At 35.5% G+C, this 16,517-nt stretch overlaps 1 protein-coding gene across 1 annotated transcript in view; it reads right to left on the bottom strand.

The window, feature by feature from the left end:
• Positions 1–3,068: 3,068 nt before the first annotated feature.
• Map2k4 (mitogen-activated protein kinase kinase 4) overlaps positions 3,069–16,517 on the bottom strand; it is a 121,934-nt gene continuing 108,485 nt past the window's right edge. The window contains 3 exon segments of the mRNA XM_047545984.1: positions 3,069–5,674; positions 7,072–7,117; positions 16,152–16,300. Of these exon segments, the coding sequence (XP_047401940.1) occupies positions 5,561–5,674; positions 7,072–7,117; positions 16,152–16,300 (309 nt within the window). The 3' untranslated portion in view covers positions 3,069–5,560.

The raw sequence follows: 16,517 nt of genomic DNA on the forward strand, positions 1-16,517 counted from the left end.
CCTGCAAACGTGGTGAACCATTTCCTCATCATTAAGATGGAGATAATAGTTCCTATCCATGTGTTGAGGATTAAATAATACTATACATCTGAAACCTAGGTGTTTGGATTCTTTTTGTACATCCCAGGGATTCATTAGAGAACTGTAAGCAAAAGAAGTCCATGATTAGCACTTTACAAATACTAAGGACAGTGGTGGGGACAAACTGGAGGGGAACAAAACTAGAAGCAAAGGAGACCCGTGGTCAGGCAGAAATATTAGGTGAGAAATGAATAAAATGAAAATAGAGGAACAAAAGGAACTAGAGAAAATTAAAGAAAATAATCACAAGAACTTGGTTCCTAATTGGAGGTGAATGTTAAAGAGAAAACTTATCAGAAGTTAAGTTTTAAAGCTCTAGGCTTCTTAGGGAACAAACATTGATTCTGACAAGTTCTAATACTTTTTTTTGAACAAAGTTTTTTTTGCATGCTTTGAAAATAGATTTCTTGCCTAGAAATGGACAAAAGTTGAAATAGAATCAGTCTTATGAACAAAGTAGAAATTAAGTTGTAAAATACCATTTGGGATCAAAAGTGAGCAGAGATGATTATGTACTATTGCTTCAAATCATGTGCTGGAAGCATTATTCCAAAGGAATAAAAAAAAAAAAATTCTGACCATGATTCCACAGACATAAGGCATAAACAAGCAAGAATCATGTATACCTAATGAACTTTTGCTTTCAGAAAAAAAAAAAAATCTAACCATTTTACAATCAACTTTGTAATTCATCACATTTTCAAATAGGAAAGTTTTATGGGAAAAATTCTAACAAAGCATCAAGAGTCCTTCCTGGACTCTATTCTATATACCCTGTTGATGCTGCCACATGCAAGTTACCTAATTAGTACTATTACTTGTGTGTAGAACTGAGGTACGATACTTTCCTTCCCTGTCTACATCAAAGAATGTGTTCACATTAAATTTAAGTGTATGAGTACCATGAAAAACTAAAAATCCTACTACCCAATTCTTCAGCAAAATGCATATATGGAAATTTTTAAATGCAGATAAAAATTTGTTTTATCATGCATTACAAGTATTCAACTGTCCCTAAATGCTTGATTGATAATTTTAAATAGCAGGACCACATTTTATATTTAAGAAGTACAAATATATTTGGGCATATCACCTAAATGTTATTACAAATGGTGCCTACACCACTGATCCTCATGATTTCCAGATCTAAGATGAGACGTTCTGGATATTTATGTATGCAAAAGGTGAGCAGGAATAAGAAAAACATCACTCAGTCTGTAATAAATTTCCAGAAGATGGGCAAGCTGAAGGTTTCTCATACTAAAGGTCTTCCCTACATGACAGTCTAATGTCAACTTTCTGTTACATGTGTTTCTTACAGAACAACCAAAGAGTTATTATTGCTGCTTATATTTCCCTCCATCACTTAACAGGGTAACTTGTCTTCAGCAAGTTCAAGACCAAAGTTTTAGATTGTCCTTTGCATCCCAAGAAATAGTCACCAAGGAGAGGGTTGTGACTGGTGCCCAAAGCCCTGGCCAAGAGCTGGAGACACAAAATCACTGCTGGGTTTCCATGAGAGTAGTTAGCCAGTGTCCCAAAAATACTTTCAAGACCTATGTCTCCTTTCTCTAACCTGCAGCTATGACAGTTGGACAGTACCAATAAACGAAAGGACATGTAATACTCTACGGAAAAGAGCCTAAAGTCCACTTTCTGAGACTGCCACTTACAATTACGACTGCAGAGACATGTGCTGAGTTTTCAGACACAGCACTTAACAATTAGAACTAGGACCTAGAGTTTCTCTGGAAACCACACAGTTTGCCCTTATATGAACACTAAGCCCACTGTGACCCACAGAACCTCTGCCTTCAACCCATTTTCAGGACAACAAAGCAGGTCCTACTAAGATTTGGGAACACAGTATCCCCAAACTATATAGTTTACTGTTGTACTTCCCAACTCCACAACACTTCTTTAATGGTAGTGCTTGCACATTAATATACATTTTTATGGCATGTGTTAGTCTCAGATTTGAGTCTCAGTACTGTCCCCTACTAAAAAAGGAGCTGGAACTTTGCTTCTTTATCTTGTTTTGTTCTATCTAAAAGGAAATAGTACCACCTGATTTTGGTAGGTAGTACTTAGGATCAGAAATGAACAATTACAAGGTACTGTCCTATAAAACATGGGAGAGCATAATCTATCTCCAATGCCAGTGTCTTGAACACAGTTGGTGCACAGCTAGGACATGGAAACTCCCTGGGATATCCCTTCCCTTAGCAGCCGAGGTTTAACTAGAAAGGCCAGGATCCCTTCAGACACACCCTTCTAAGGAGAAGTCTAAAGTTTAGGATGCTATGGGAGAAAACTGGATACTTACCACACCTGCTTCTGTTATGGTGTTCTCAGATCCAGTCAGAAGTAGGCACAGGGAAAGGGCAAGGTGTTAAACTATTATGCAAGTGAGTCAGCATTAGATTAATGACTGCTGGTAGTACAACAAAAACTCAGTGATGAGGCTGAGAAGTGCTTCCTCCATCACTTATTGTTGATCTCTGTTGTCCTATCCACAGAACTCCCAGGTCTGACACCCCTTAGTTCTTTTACCCACAAATCTCCCTCTACTCCTCTTTCAGGTAGTAGGGGGAAATTACAAGCTAATGTTCAACCTGGCATCTGCTGTCTGTGTTTGCATGGCAGCCTCAGGACAAGGAGCAGAGAGCATGACTCACAACATAAATATGGGGCCAAGCCAGCTATCCAGAGTGCACCTATTCCTTTAGTATTAAGAAGCTGGGCAGGTCAGGGCAACCAAGAAATAAACTTGAAGAGACTCTGCTCAAACAGAAAGCAAAGCCGTATTTCATGGATACATCTGTGATTTTGAGGATAAGCAAAGAGAGCACAAGGAGGTGAAAGAAAAGGAAGTCATAAACGTTTTGGGAACGAGGTATTTTTTCCCAACATAAAATGCACAGAAAATGCAATTTCCTTGATTTATCCCCTCAGGTGGAACTTCAGAAAATCAAATTACAAAGTCATCATCACATCCTAGATTTATTACAACTGACCTGCAGGCAAAAGGATAGAACTATTACATAAACACTTCGATTCCATGTATATATCTTAAATAGAGGAGGAATTCAAACAAGAATACAGGATAAAATATTCCAAAGCTCCAAGAAGCAGTTATGTTACTGAGCTCCATTTTACAGACAAATAAGGCAATATCCCTGCACATTAGCTTTTTGATAATTTTTATACATTTTTATATGGTACAAGAGAAAAATAACCAGAGCTCACAATGTACAGTTCTTACACTATTTTCACAGTTTGTGAACACTATACACCCTTTTGTTTTAATAAGATACATTGTAATAAACTCCTTGCCCTTAAGTTTATAGTTTATAATAATCTATGATTAATACACTAAAATTGCCTTTTTATGTGGTCATCCACACAATAGACGGTCAGATTAGCTCCTGGACAGTCAGAATTGCTTTTATCTCCATTTGCATAATGGCAAAGTGACCCTAGCTGAGCCAGACGGGAAGCTGACAGCAGAGAAACAAATTCCTGTTGAGTCCCCGGGAGCAATGGAGGATGATGGCTTGGTAAGGTTGAAGAAGACATACAGCAATGAATGCCTTCTTTCAGAACACTGGGAAGTCTGAGGTTTAGGATGTCATGGGGGAGAAAACAGGGAAATTAGGCAAATGGACTAAAAAGATAAATCATGTTTGAAGTCTGCAATTTACAGAGATGTAACTTTAAACAGCACCATTCTCCCTTTATTGTTGTATAGTATTTAATGACTGTCACTCTGGGAGGAGACACAGCAAAACCTGCCACAATTTGGTTCTGTAATGGCCTCACCTGCATCTCAGACAATTGCTGTTTAGATTCCAGTGTGCTTGGACCACTCACAGTGCTGCTAAACTGTTATATAAAGCCTAATATTCAGTGCCAGGGAGGCTGGAGCAAAACCTAACCAGAGCGTGGCTAATGGATAAGTGAAAATAAAGAGCTAAAGATAGCAGATTTAGGTGACCTCTTACAACTGTTCAACCATTCTGGATTTTTCATCTTTTTTTTTTTTTTTTTTGGTAGAATTCTAATTCTAAGAAATGATGGTGAACTGCTACTCTAGCAGGCAACATGTTTGTTAAAATGACTCCATTTCCATTCCTCCTCTGATCAATTGTGTCTCTAGAAAAGATGCCTCTTCATCGCCTACCACATAGGCTGGGCCCCACTTTTCTCAGGCTTTTAAACATTAGAGCATATGAGGGATTTGGGGCTAAAATCCTTGGTAAGGAATATCCCTGGTAATTATAAAGATTTTAATATTAAAAATAAAAAGTGAAATATTGGATTAAGTAAAAGTCACACAGTGGCAACAGACCACAGGGAAACAGAAAGAGGTTCAGAAACTAAAGATTTGGACCAGTGATGGCAAGAAGAAAATGAGTGAGATTTGGTCTTTTGCTGCCTACAAGAAATTTTTATCTAATCAATCAAGGCACATTGCTACTAGCTACTTCTCCCTATTAGTGAGTTATGATGGCTAAAGTATCAGGCTTAGAACCAAGGGAAAATATAGAGCTGCTACAAGTTGTTCCAGATAAGATACTAGAATTAAAAACATCTGTAAACTTTGCCCTCTGTACTTTTTTTTTTCTTCTTTCAGTCCTGGTGGTTTGTGGCAGGTGGAACATCAAGTTGGCAGCACACCGAATTCTGAGAGTGAAAAATTCTTAGGATCAGCACCTTCTTTGACAAGTGGCAGACTCCTGAGTCTTCCCAATGAAGAGTAGAAGGACTGGTAAAGGAGAAAAGAACACATTCTGTCCTGTCTCAATATTTTAATGTTTACCTCTTTAAACGCAACATGGTTTTTGGTAAAGATATATTCATTCTAATTTAACATGATATTTCAAACAGGAAATTTGGCTGAGCACATCGATTCCCAATCATCGACTGTGACTGTAAAGCAACAGAATATCAACTCAGTAAATCTATTGCACTTGGTGAAGAAAGTAAATTCCTCCTTTGTCTCCCAGCTCCAGAAGGCAATGTGTCTCACTGGCTGTGCAAGATCTTCTCACTCAAGCCCGAGTCTCTATGTTCAGACATAGTATATCCATCACTGCATCCTTCCAGGATTTGGAAGTCCGATAAAACACCATTCCAGTAGCTGTGTTTCCAGGTTTTGAGTCTAGAAATGAATTTAAGAAGTGATCTAATCACAGTCAACAACTTGATCGTACTGACTTCCAAATGTCATGAATATGTTCTTCACGAAAGAGCAGGATGAGGTCTCTCTGACCAGCACTAACACTGTGTGATCAATCAGGTATTACAGGGATGCATGTTCTAGGTGACAGGAGTATACAGACATGATGGAAACGAACACCAATCTTATTGCACATGGTGTCTGGGCGAGCATTAAAAACACTGTGATACGGGATGAAATTCTTTACGTCTTGCTTCCTCTCAGCCCTTTGTTCTATAGTCTGATATAGCAGCGATATCAATCAACATACATGGGAGAGCTGGGAGTAGCTGGCATTTGATCCAAGATTTTACAAACATAGCATGCGACCTCGACGGTACGTTCTTCATACATCAAAATAAAGGGATGTTTCTGTAAGAAGATTGGAAAAAGAAAAAAAAAAAAATCAAAGTCTGTTTCAGAGTCCAAACTGAACTTTTCTCAATTTCTATACAGCACAGAACCATAGGCTCCGGGCCGCATGTGGCTATAGGATATTGTCAGAGAGGCAAGCATAGCCTCTATTTTGTGCAGTTATTTAAGAGAGTATGATGTGCCTAAATGTGGTACATGGTGTCATGATTTGGAGATGCCACTAGCAGTGAAGTCAGGGAACTTACCTGTATACCAGGGAGTATTTGTTAAGGGAGAGAGTGGAGTTGTTTATTCGTGGGCATAAAACAAAGCAGTAGCCTCTACTACACATCTGAGGCCAATAAGAACAACATGAATACCAGGCCCAGTCCTTTTACAATACAGGCATAAATCCCATCCTCTGTTTTCCCTATATGCAGCAGAAGGATCTTATACAAAGGTGTTAAATTTCAATCCTTCTGTCATCCATTCCAAAAACAGGTCCAATAAAAACTTGCCCTATGAGCTTCTGCCTGGTGCCCTCCAGAGCCTAATCTCAATATCTGCTTCATTAATTCATTGCTATCAATATTTTTATCTATAGCTTCTCTAAGTACATCATCTGCATATCTTTATAATCATTGCTGGGTTGACCATGAATTGGACTTAACACCTTTGGAGAGCTGGAAGCTAAATGTGACAACCAAAGGAGTCTTCTTTAAAATATTGCCCAAAGTCAGGTGTGGGGTGCCCATCTGTAATTCCAAATGGTTCAGGCAAATGAGGCAGGAGGATTGCAAGTTCAATGCCACCTTCAGCAACCTAGCAAGGTCCTAAGCAACTTAGTGAGACCCTGTCTCAAAAAATAAATAGGGCTAGAGATGTAGAGTGGTAAAGTGCCTCTGGGTTCAGTCCCCAGTGGAAATCAATCAAGCTGCCTGAGATAATACCACATCCAGTAAACTGCTTAAAACATCTAAGTTCCATGGGATGAAGAGAACTTGTAAAGAAATGTAAATAGGTCATGAGATATAAATCTGCATGTAAGCATTTTTAGAGGTAAAATAAGAATAAACAAACTTTTCACTAACTTTTTCTTTTTTTAGATGTGTTACAGCATACATATACTATGCAGTGGAAAATCAAAGTTGGATTCCTTAAAATCAAATTTGGATTCTTTAACGATAATTTATTACATATTAAGACCAAAAATTTCCATGAGAATTTAGCTAGTGAATATGTAGGAAAATTATAAAGACAAGTTTTGTCTTTCCAAATATTTTCATTGAAGAACATTTTTTTAAAAAACTTGCTAAGATCAAACTGACAAGTTCAGTGCTGGCTTAATGAACCTCAGCAAGCTAAGAGGATTCTGTGAGAGGATTTATCTAATATTTCCAAAGTCCCATACTCACCAGAAGTTCTTTATACTTTGGCCTTTTGGATTCATCCTTTGTAAGGCTAAAGTAACATAAAAATAACAATATTAAGATGGAGTCGTATTTACCCAAGTATCTTTCTTTTCACAAATGAAATTTTACAAAGAATCAAATTGCTTTTTCCTTCAAATCCAAAGTAACAAACAAAGCAGACAACCTGTCAAGCAGAAAAGCACACTCAAAAAGTTATCAGGTTAGTCTATAACCTGAGGATTTATCCTTAGGATATTCAGTGTAGGATGGATCATTAGGATAAAATTAAAAAATGCTAACTGTTGACTAAATCATGGCATAGCTTCATGAAAGACTACTGCATAGCTAACTATATGAATGTACATTAAGTATAAAATTGGATATGTATATTTTTTTAAATACACACACTTAAAAAACACAGAAACTACTCAAGAGCAATCAGCAATCCAGTAATCCCGAGAAATAAACTAGATCATAAATTTTATCAATTTACCCTTAAAGTTTTAAAAACTCCTATACTTTGTAACTCATTGCTATGTTCTCTGGTCTCGAAGTATAACACACTACTACAAGTTTACTAAAAACTACTGTCAGTATATAAAAAACTTTGCCTTGTGGATATTTTCCCTGGAATTCTACACCATCTAATGTTGCCAGAAGTATTTTCATTTTGTTTCTATTTACCTCACCTGTCTTGGCCCTTATCTTAATCATCACTCCAATCTCAAATTCATTTTTTCCTATCAAAAGTTAATTAGTATTGGCAAAACAGTTCACCCTGTTCTAAACTCATAGCTGTTTTTCCTATCCTGCATCTTTTTTACTGGATGCTGTAAGGTGCTACCCTAGATACCCTCTTTAACAATGAAGGATTTACTATTCCGTGGTGGAGACTGCTATAACAGACAACCATCTAATGTTAGCCTCTTCAGGACTCCCTTAGCTGAGGAAAGCCACATTCCCTTCCTGAGACAGGCTATATCTAAAGATGGATCCACAAAAGGGTATAAAAATCTAGGATCCTCATGGCAAGTTCAGCCAACCTTAACGCACCATCCTGGCTACAAACCTTCCCATGTAGACAGAGGTCTTTATTGAGACTGTAGCGCAGCTCAACTTCTCCTCTACCCAATTCTGCTTCCTTCCTTTCACTATGTGTTGATCCCAATATCACTAACTGATTAACTGCCCACACCTCATTTCTGTCTCAAAATTCTGCTTTTTTTAGGGTCCCAACCTGTGACACCCTTCTTTTGACTAACTTTTCTTCTTGGACAAGTATATCCTTTCAAAACAATCTATAATTTCTTAAGTTTCTCCATTCCCAAAAATGTCTGTATTTTGCTTATTTTGAATGATATTTAAGTGATTTAAACCTTTAGGACTAGGTTGACAATTATTTTTCCCTAAATATGCTGGAAGCAAGACTCCAGTTTTGTTCTAGCAATCATTATTGATGGTAACATGTTTGACGTCAACCCATTTACCAATCTTCTGCAGGTCATCTGTTTTCTCTTCCTGCTATTACTTCACCATTGTTTCACAGTTTTGTTTCATTGCATTTTGGGTATGTTTACCTTTATCTTCCATGATAAAGGTAACCTTCAATCTTCAAAGCTATCCTATATAAATTCTCAAATGTATTTCCCCACAATCTCCCCCAGTAAAAAACTAAAAACTCCACCCGTCACCCTGCCAATTTCCTTAAAGACTGCTTCTTCAACATTGGAGTTGTCTTCTGCGTTTCCATTATAAACATCCTACAACCCTCACTCTATATTCTGTTCTCTTTGAGTCTTAACTGCCTTTCATGTATTTTATTTAATTTGTGTTACGCTGGGGAAATTCCTCAGCTCCATTTCCATTTACCTAACTCTGATTTCAATTGTTTATAGTCCAGAGTACTTTGTCTGTTTTGTCTTTTACATCAATATTTTCTTCATCCCCAAGACTTTTTTAATTAGTTTTCATATCTGTTCCTCATCTATTATTTCTTCCTCAGTTTTATTGGAAGTTATATCTTCATAAGTTTATTATAACTTATAAATAATCCTAAATATACTTATTACATTTTACAATGTATTTCAGATCATTCCACAAATTCATCTCAATTTAAAGGAAATTAATGTTTGATTTTGTTGGATGCTTTTCTTAACAATAGACCATGTATTTGGGGGTTTTAGTCTGCAGATTCATCTTGAACGAATGTGTTTATTAACTTTCCACACATATGCAAAAATATGTGAACACATACTAAGTACTTGAACTGAAATAGCAGTTAGTAAGAAATCATATAGTACAGTTTCGAAGACAAGTATACAAAACAAGGTCCTTGTTATATATACTTGTTATATTTATATATAACTTGTTATATATATATATATATATATATATATATATATATGTATAACAAGTATGTATAACAAAGTACCTTTCAAGTTCCAGTCCTATGTTGATAATTAGGACCATGACAGATCCAGCCCTCTGGTCACACAAAAAAAACATTATCTATAGTCTTGTCATTCTGTAGTTCTGCTGCTTATTTAGAGCTGTGATACAGTGACTGACATGAATATTTTTTGCATCCAGACCCTGACTTCTGAGGAGTGGTTCTAATTCTTGTTGGTCCCCTGTGCAAAATAAGCATTTGTAGAACTCTGATCCTAGCCTCTACTACCTACTTCTGGAGCTGAAAACCAGCAACCTCAAGGCTTCAGACCTTCGTAGCATTTTAGACTTCATTTCTTTCCTTTTAATTCAGAAATCATGTTTACTACATGAAGACAACATTTCCTGAGTTCATAGTATTATGTCCTTACAAAATTTTCATCAATATTTTCAGTGACAATTTCCCAAAAAAATATTTATTCAAATTTCCCATTCTGGTATGATTCTCTGAACCACTTGGTATTTTCATTTGTCAGTGGACTTGATTTTATTTCTTCATTCCAAAAAAAGGTCAAAGGGTTTACAAATTCCACATGTTGATCTCAGGTACAGATCTAGATGACTGTGAGAAATAGGTGAAGAGTCATCACTATTCTCACTATTTTATTGCATTTTTCTCTCACATGTTTACTTCTGTAAAACTGCTATACCTTTTTGGTTTTATGTTTTTCTGTCTCATCTACTAGAGCAGAAAACTGTCAACATACAAACACATTATGGTATTTGAGCAGAAATCTTAAACCAAATTATTATTAACATTGACTGTCTTGTTTCTGATTACTGCTGACATCAATCTGTTTGATGATGACATTAATCCCACTTAGACTATCCATTAAGGTAGTCACTAGTCAAATTAATTCCAATTGAATAAAAAATTTACTTCCTTACTCACACTAGTTACATTTCAAGTAGACAACAGGTAATGCATTGGACAAAGCAGATTAGAGAACATTTCCATCTTCTCAAATAGTTCTAGGAGAGCTTCAACATTATCTTCCAGTTCTTCATTTTCCCTTCAATTATACCTAAACTATTCAAAGGCTAGTTATTGAATGCTTTTATTTATGCTTTTTATTTCTAGCAGTTCTATTTGTTTTTTTTATACATCTGTTCCCTACTTATATTTCCAAGTTGTTCCTTTATTTTTCTTTAAACTTATGATACATTTTTTTTTATGTTTCTGATCATTCTAATAATATCTGAAGTCATTAAAGATCTATCCTTGCTATCAATTGTTTCTACCAGTTTTGATTCCTTAATGTTGACAATTTTTTGGTGGAATCTTCACATTCCATTTAACTTTATCTTTGGGAAATTGTCTATCTATATATCTATTTATCTATCTATTTATATATATCAGGGATTTAACCCAAGGGTGTTTTACCACTAAGCAATATCTCCAATCCTTTTTATTTTTGAGACAGGATCTTGCTAAATGGCTTAGGGACTCCTTAAGTTGCTTAGGCTGTTCTCAAACTTACCATCTTCCTACCTCAGCCTCCTGAGTCACTGGGATTACAGGCATGCGCCATCACACCCAGTTCAGAATTCTTTATTCCTAAATTTGAGATTTTGCTCCTATCAACTAGAGGGAGAGTGTGGGTCTTTCCAACGCTGGGCTTAAAACTGCTGTTTTTAAAATTAAATTATCTGCTTTAGGTATTTTGTACAACATATTTATAATTATGAATTTAAATAGCAAACTCAGATTAAGGTTCTATTATAATTTTCAAATTTGTTTTGATACTCTCTTGCCTCCCATAATTTCTGATTTCATTTAGTTTCAGAGTTCCTTAATCTTGTATCAACTCGATATATTTTAAAAGGCACATTAAAATGCTTATCCAGTTCTGTGAAAGTATTATGCAAGATATTCAATGTATCCAAATAATCTGAAGTGGTCACACACATCCTTCTGGAGCAGTTTCTCTTACTCTTCAAGTACTGTTTTGACTTTGTGTTTTTCTACGTGTGTGTGTGTGTGTGTGTGTGTATTTTAACTGAAAGCCTGTCAAGTCTTCATCTTTTCTTATAATATATCTACATAAGACTCCTTTAGTTAATTTGTTCTGGTAATTTAAGTAGTCAAGTTTTTCTTAAAGTAAAGGGAATCTTTATCTTAATCCCTTCTCTGCTTACTATAGAATATCCTGGATTTTTCTTCTATGTCTCTCACCATTTACAATATTAACCTTTTTATTCCTTTCTTCTGAAAGATTTTGTTGATATGCAATATACAATTTGCTGTACACCATCAATTCTTTCCTTTTAATTCAGAAATCATGTTTACAACATGAAGACAACATTTCCTGAGTTCATAGTATTATGTCCTTACAAAATTTTCATCAATATTTTCAGTGACAATTTCCCAAAAAAATATTTATTCAAATTTCCCATTCTGGTATGATTCTCTGAACCACTTGGTATTTCCATTTGTCAGTGGACTCGATTTTATTTCTTCATTCCAAAAAGGGTCAAAGGGTTTACAAATTCCACATGTTGATCTCAGGTACAGATCTAGATGACTGTGAGAAACAGGTGAAGAGTCATCACTACAGCATCATCACTGTGCCAAGGGGCTTACTTTCTGTATTTGTTTTAACAGCTTTGTACCATGTTCCCACTCTCTAATGAAAACAAATAAAAAGTCTTCATTATAAGTTACTCTCAGCAAAGCCTGAGCATTTCTTTATAGGTTCTTTCTAACAGGCATAAGGCAGGAGTGAGCATAGGTTGAATATCCCTAATTTGAAAATATAAAATCTAAAATTCTCCAAAATCTGGTATATTTTAGTGCTAATGTTATAAGTGGAAAATTTCACACCATGAAACTGTTTCATGCACAAACCATTAAATATATAATGTAAAATGACCTTCAAGCTATGTGTACAAGGTGTACAAGCTATGTTTCAATTCATATATGAAACATAAATGAATTTCTTGTTCAGACTTGAGTCCTGTTTCTAAGATGTCTCATTGTTTGTATGTAAATATTCCAAAATCTTAAAAAAAAAAAATCTGAAATCTGAAACATTTCTGGTCCCAAGCATTTTGGATACCAAACCTTTACTGTCACAAAATTTCAGCTGCATGTGGGATCTAGCATAGAAAAATTTCTTTAAGACATTTTTAGGATTGAGATTTATTTCCTATCTGCCCCATAGCTGCCTTTTCTTCCAGGTTTTGCTGCCCCAACCTAGGGAGTTGTTTACAAGTTTTATATATTTCTTTTGACATTTTTCCTCCTTCTGCCTGAGATGGTCAATATCTACCCATGAATTCAGTTTCATCTACAGAGCTTCACAAAAACTTCTGAAGGACAGAACTTTTGGTTCTTTTCCAGGACAAATACCCACCCCCACTTTTAAAACAGTCCATGGCTGACTTAAAAAAGAAAGTTAATGTAGGGAAGAGTTTAAAATGTGAGCTGAGATCTTCATCTGAACCATATCTTCACTGTTATTTTTCCCTTAAGCAAACTTTTAATTTAAGCAAACATGCAGAGAAGGGCACAATTTCTAACCATCCAACTAAAATTAAGGAAACAATATTCTGACTTCCATTACCTTATATTAATCCTGTCTGCTTAAACTTTCAAATAGAACCATATTGCTTTATGCCTTACTTCTTTCATTCAGCATCACTTGTGAGACTTTTTTCATGTTGCTGACTATAAGCAAAGTTGATCTTCCCTAATGTTATATATACTATGGTCTAAATAATGTAAAATTCATCTCTTCAATTGTTGACATGTATTCTAATTATGAATGTGCACTTATAAACATTCTTATATCTTTTAGTATACTGATGTCCACATAATTCAGTTGGGTATATAATTAGGATTTGAATTGGTAGGTATACATCAGCTGTATTTGATATTGCCAGTGTTCCAAAGGGATTATATTAGTTGACACTTATACAAGCTATATATGAAACTTACAGGTATTTCAGATCCTCATCAACACTTGGAACTGTCAGCCTTTTAAACTGTAGTATTCTATAAATGCATGGTATCTCATTATAATTATGATTTGCTTTCCACTGGTAATGAATAATGCTGAATGAGCACCCTTTAATCTGTTTACTGACCTCTTGAATATCATCTTTTAAAGTGCCTTAAAGTATTTTGCCATTTTGAATTGTCATTTTCCTATTTAAAAGGGTTTTGTACTTATAAGCATTCTTTACATATTTGGTCCCAAGTCAAATATCTGTATGGAAATCTATCTATTTCAAGGTGCTAAAAATATTCTCTACTATTCTCTGTATGTTTTTAATTTATAAAATACAAGAAATTCAGATTTGTGGAAAAAAGTACAAGGAGAAGAGTGAGAAATAGGACTAGAGCAATAAACCAAATCCAACTCAGGTGGACTTTGAAAGTCATGTTAACTTAAGACTATTCTAAGAATTTGAAAGTTTCCAAAACAGCATTTCTTAATCATTTTTACTTTATTGCCCCCCCCACCCATTAGGAAATTTAAACACCACAGATATACTGCATACCTGTTTTTCTATAGCTCTAGGGAAGTGGGGCTACAAACCAATGATTAATTCAAGATTTTCTCTCTTTCCAAAATCAAATTTAGCTTCCCTGGGAACAATATTATTCCATTAAGAATGCTTTATAATTTTGAATAGAGAAGCAACATGCTTAGATATGCATCATAAAAAAATACAGATCTGATAAAAAGGACATGGTAATACTGGATTATGAGAAAACTAATTAGAAAACTGGATGATCCAGGTTAGAAATGATAGACAAAGTCCAAGATAAGGATAGTGACAGGATCAATAGACAAAAGTGGAAAGTGACCATAAGCACACCATAGAAATAAATATCCTTCAATTATAGACCTGAAAGATTTTATCTATAACCATTATCTGTTATGATATCTAGGGAAACTAAGATAAAAACATAATGCATGTGTGGGCATGGTGGTGCATGCCTATAATCCCAGAGGTTCAGGACACTGAGGCAGGAGAATCATGAGTTCAAAGCCAGTCTCAGCAACTTAGTAAGGTGCTAAACAACTCAGTAAGTCCCTGTCTCTAAATAAGGGCTGAGGATATGGCTCAGTGGTTGAGTGTCCCTGAGTTCAATCCCCACCCAACCCCACTCCCCCAAAATAATGCATGCGCTATATATATATAAAACAAAACCAAAAAAGAGATCTAGAAATTAAAAAAAAAAAAAAATCTGATGCAAGGTTCACAGGTACTCAGATATGACATAGGATTTTTAATCACATATTTCATTAAAATAGAATATGTAGAATGAGCACATTTATATAATTATACACTGCATATATCATGTGCAAATTAGTAAAAAAGTAGATTATTTTTAAGAAGAAAAAAAAAATAGGCCTACAATCCTAGCTACATGGAGGCTAAGGCAGGAAGATCACAAGTTTGAGGCAAGCCTGGGCAACGTAATGAGACCCTATCTCAAAATAAAATTAAAAAGACTGAGGTAAGTATAGCTCAGAGTTAGGGTGCTCTTGGGTTCAATCTCCAGTACTACAAAAATAAAGAAAAAAAACAGACAATCTGATTCATCCTAAGTTACCTTCTACCTAGAAATCTTGAGGTATTTCTTTCCCCTCTAAAATACCAACACAAAAGGAAAATTTGGTTAGAACAGATGAAAGACACTTGAAAACAAGAGTTGGACAATATTTTCTAATAATTCAAAGACAGGACAATGTTAGACTCTGAAATTGAAATCTTAAAACCTAGACAAACTCCCTGGCTGGAAAAAATTAAGGCAGGGAAGAAGGCGTGTTAAGAATAAATAAGAAGATATACTAGATAGTCTATCTGGTTTTTGCTTATAAACCTATCTTTCCATCAGGTTGAATAACACAGTCATTATCAAAATATTCATATAACAAAAGGGTTCTATTTAAAATGGAGATTATAAGAGTCAGATATTATTGCCATATTTAAATATATTTATTTTCAGGTGTCAAATACACACATAAAAGAACTGTTTTAAAAAGTAGACAGACGGGCTGGGGATGTAGCTCCGTCTGTAGAGCACTTGCCTTGCAAGTACAAGGCTCTGGGTTCAATCCCCAGCACCACAAAAAAAAAAAAAAAAGTAGACAGACAATATTAACAAATGTGAGGTCCACGCCATATTTGGAAAAAAGTTTCAGAGAGTTAATATATACAGGTCTACTAATTAAGTTTTGGGCATGACTTTATTACATATACCCAATGTTCTGTTATATCAGAGTAGACATCCATGGCTAAAAGTCTGATATGGCAAGATCTTGACTTAGTAAAAGCTTTCAAGTGATTCTAGTACCATTTCACTGTGAGAACCATTATCAGGATAAGATACCACCAGTCTCACCTAGAGGCTGAACCTGGTTGTACAAGGTACTGGAAGTCTGGAGGCAGCAGCTTCACCCACAGTTGTTTCTCTCCCATACCTGAGCAGCAGAATAGGAAAGGGTACTTTCCAGGCTAGCCGAAGCCTTCCACACCATCACAGAAAGCTGGAAATCCAGCCTGGAAGGCAGGGTGATGTGACCAAGGGTCCCTCCTCTTTATACAATGTTGCTAATATGAAGTGACCTCACTATTCTCATCACATGTGTCTAGGCTTTCACAAGTCAGGTACTCACCACAAGTTGACAAAGTTGATGAAACTTGGAGAAAATTCCCTTTCCTCAGAATTACTCAGCTGTGGAGGATCTCCTTTCACAACTTGTGTTAGTTGATCAAATACACTATTCCACTTTGGATAAGGAAATCGGCCTGTGGCCAACTCATACTAAAGAGAACAGAGGAAAAAGTAAAATGTACTAAGCATTACTTGTTATTCCCCACTGGAATGACTATGATGATAATCTAAACTCCAAGCAAAACCATGTAAAGCCTTGAATCAACCAAAATCAGGCAGAGGTATTATCTTCAGAATTATGATGGATAAGTACCTTATGTTTGATTTAGAAATGAAAGTCATAGAAAGAACTATGGATCAAATTTGA

The sequence above is a fragment of the Sciurus carolinensis genome, chromosome 3, assembly GCF_902686445.1.
Source record: "Sciurus carolinensis chromosome 3, mSciCar1.2, whole genome shotgun sequence".
Classification (NCBI taxonomy): Eukaryota; Metazoa; Chordata; class Mammalia; order Rodentia; family Sciuridae; genus Sciurus; species Sciurus carolinensis.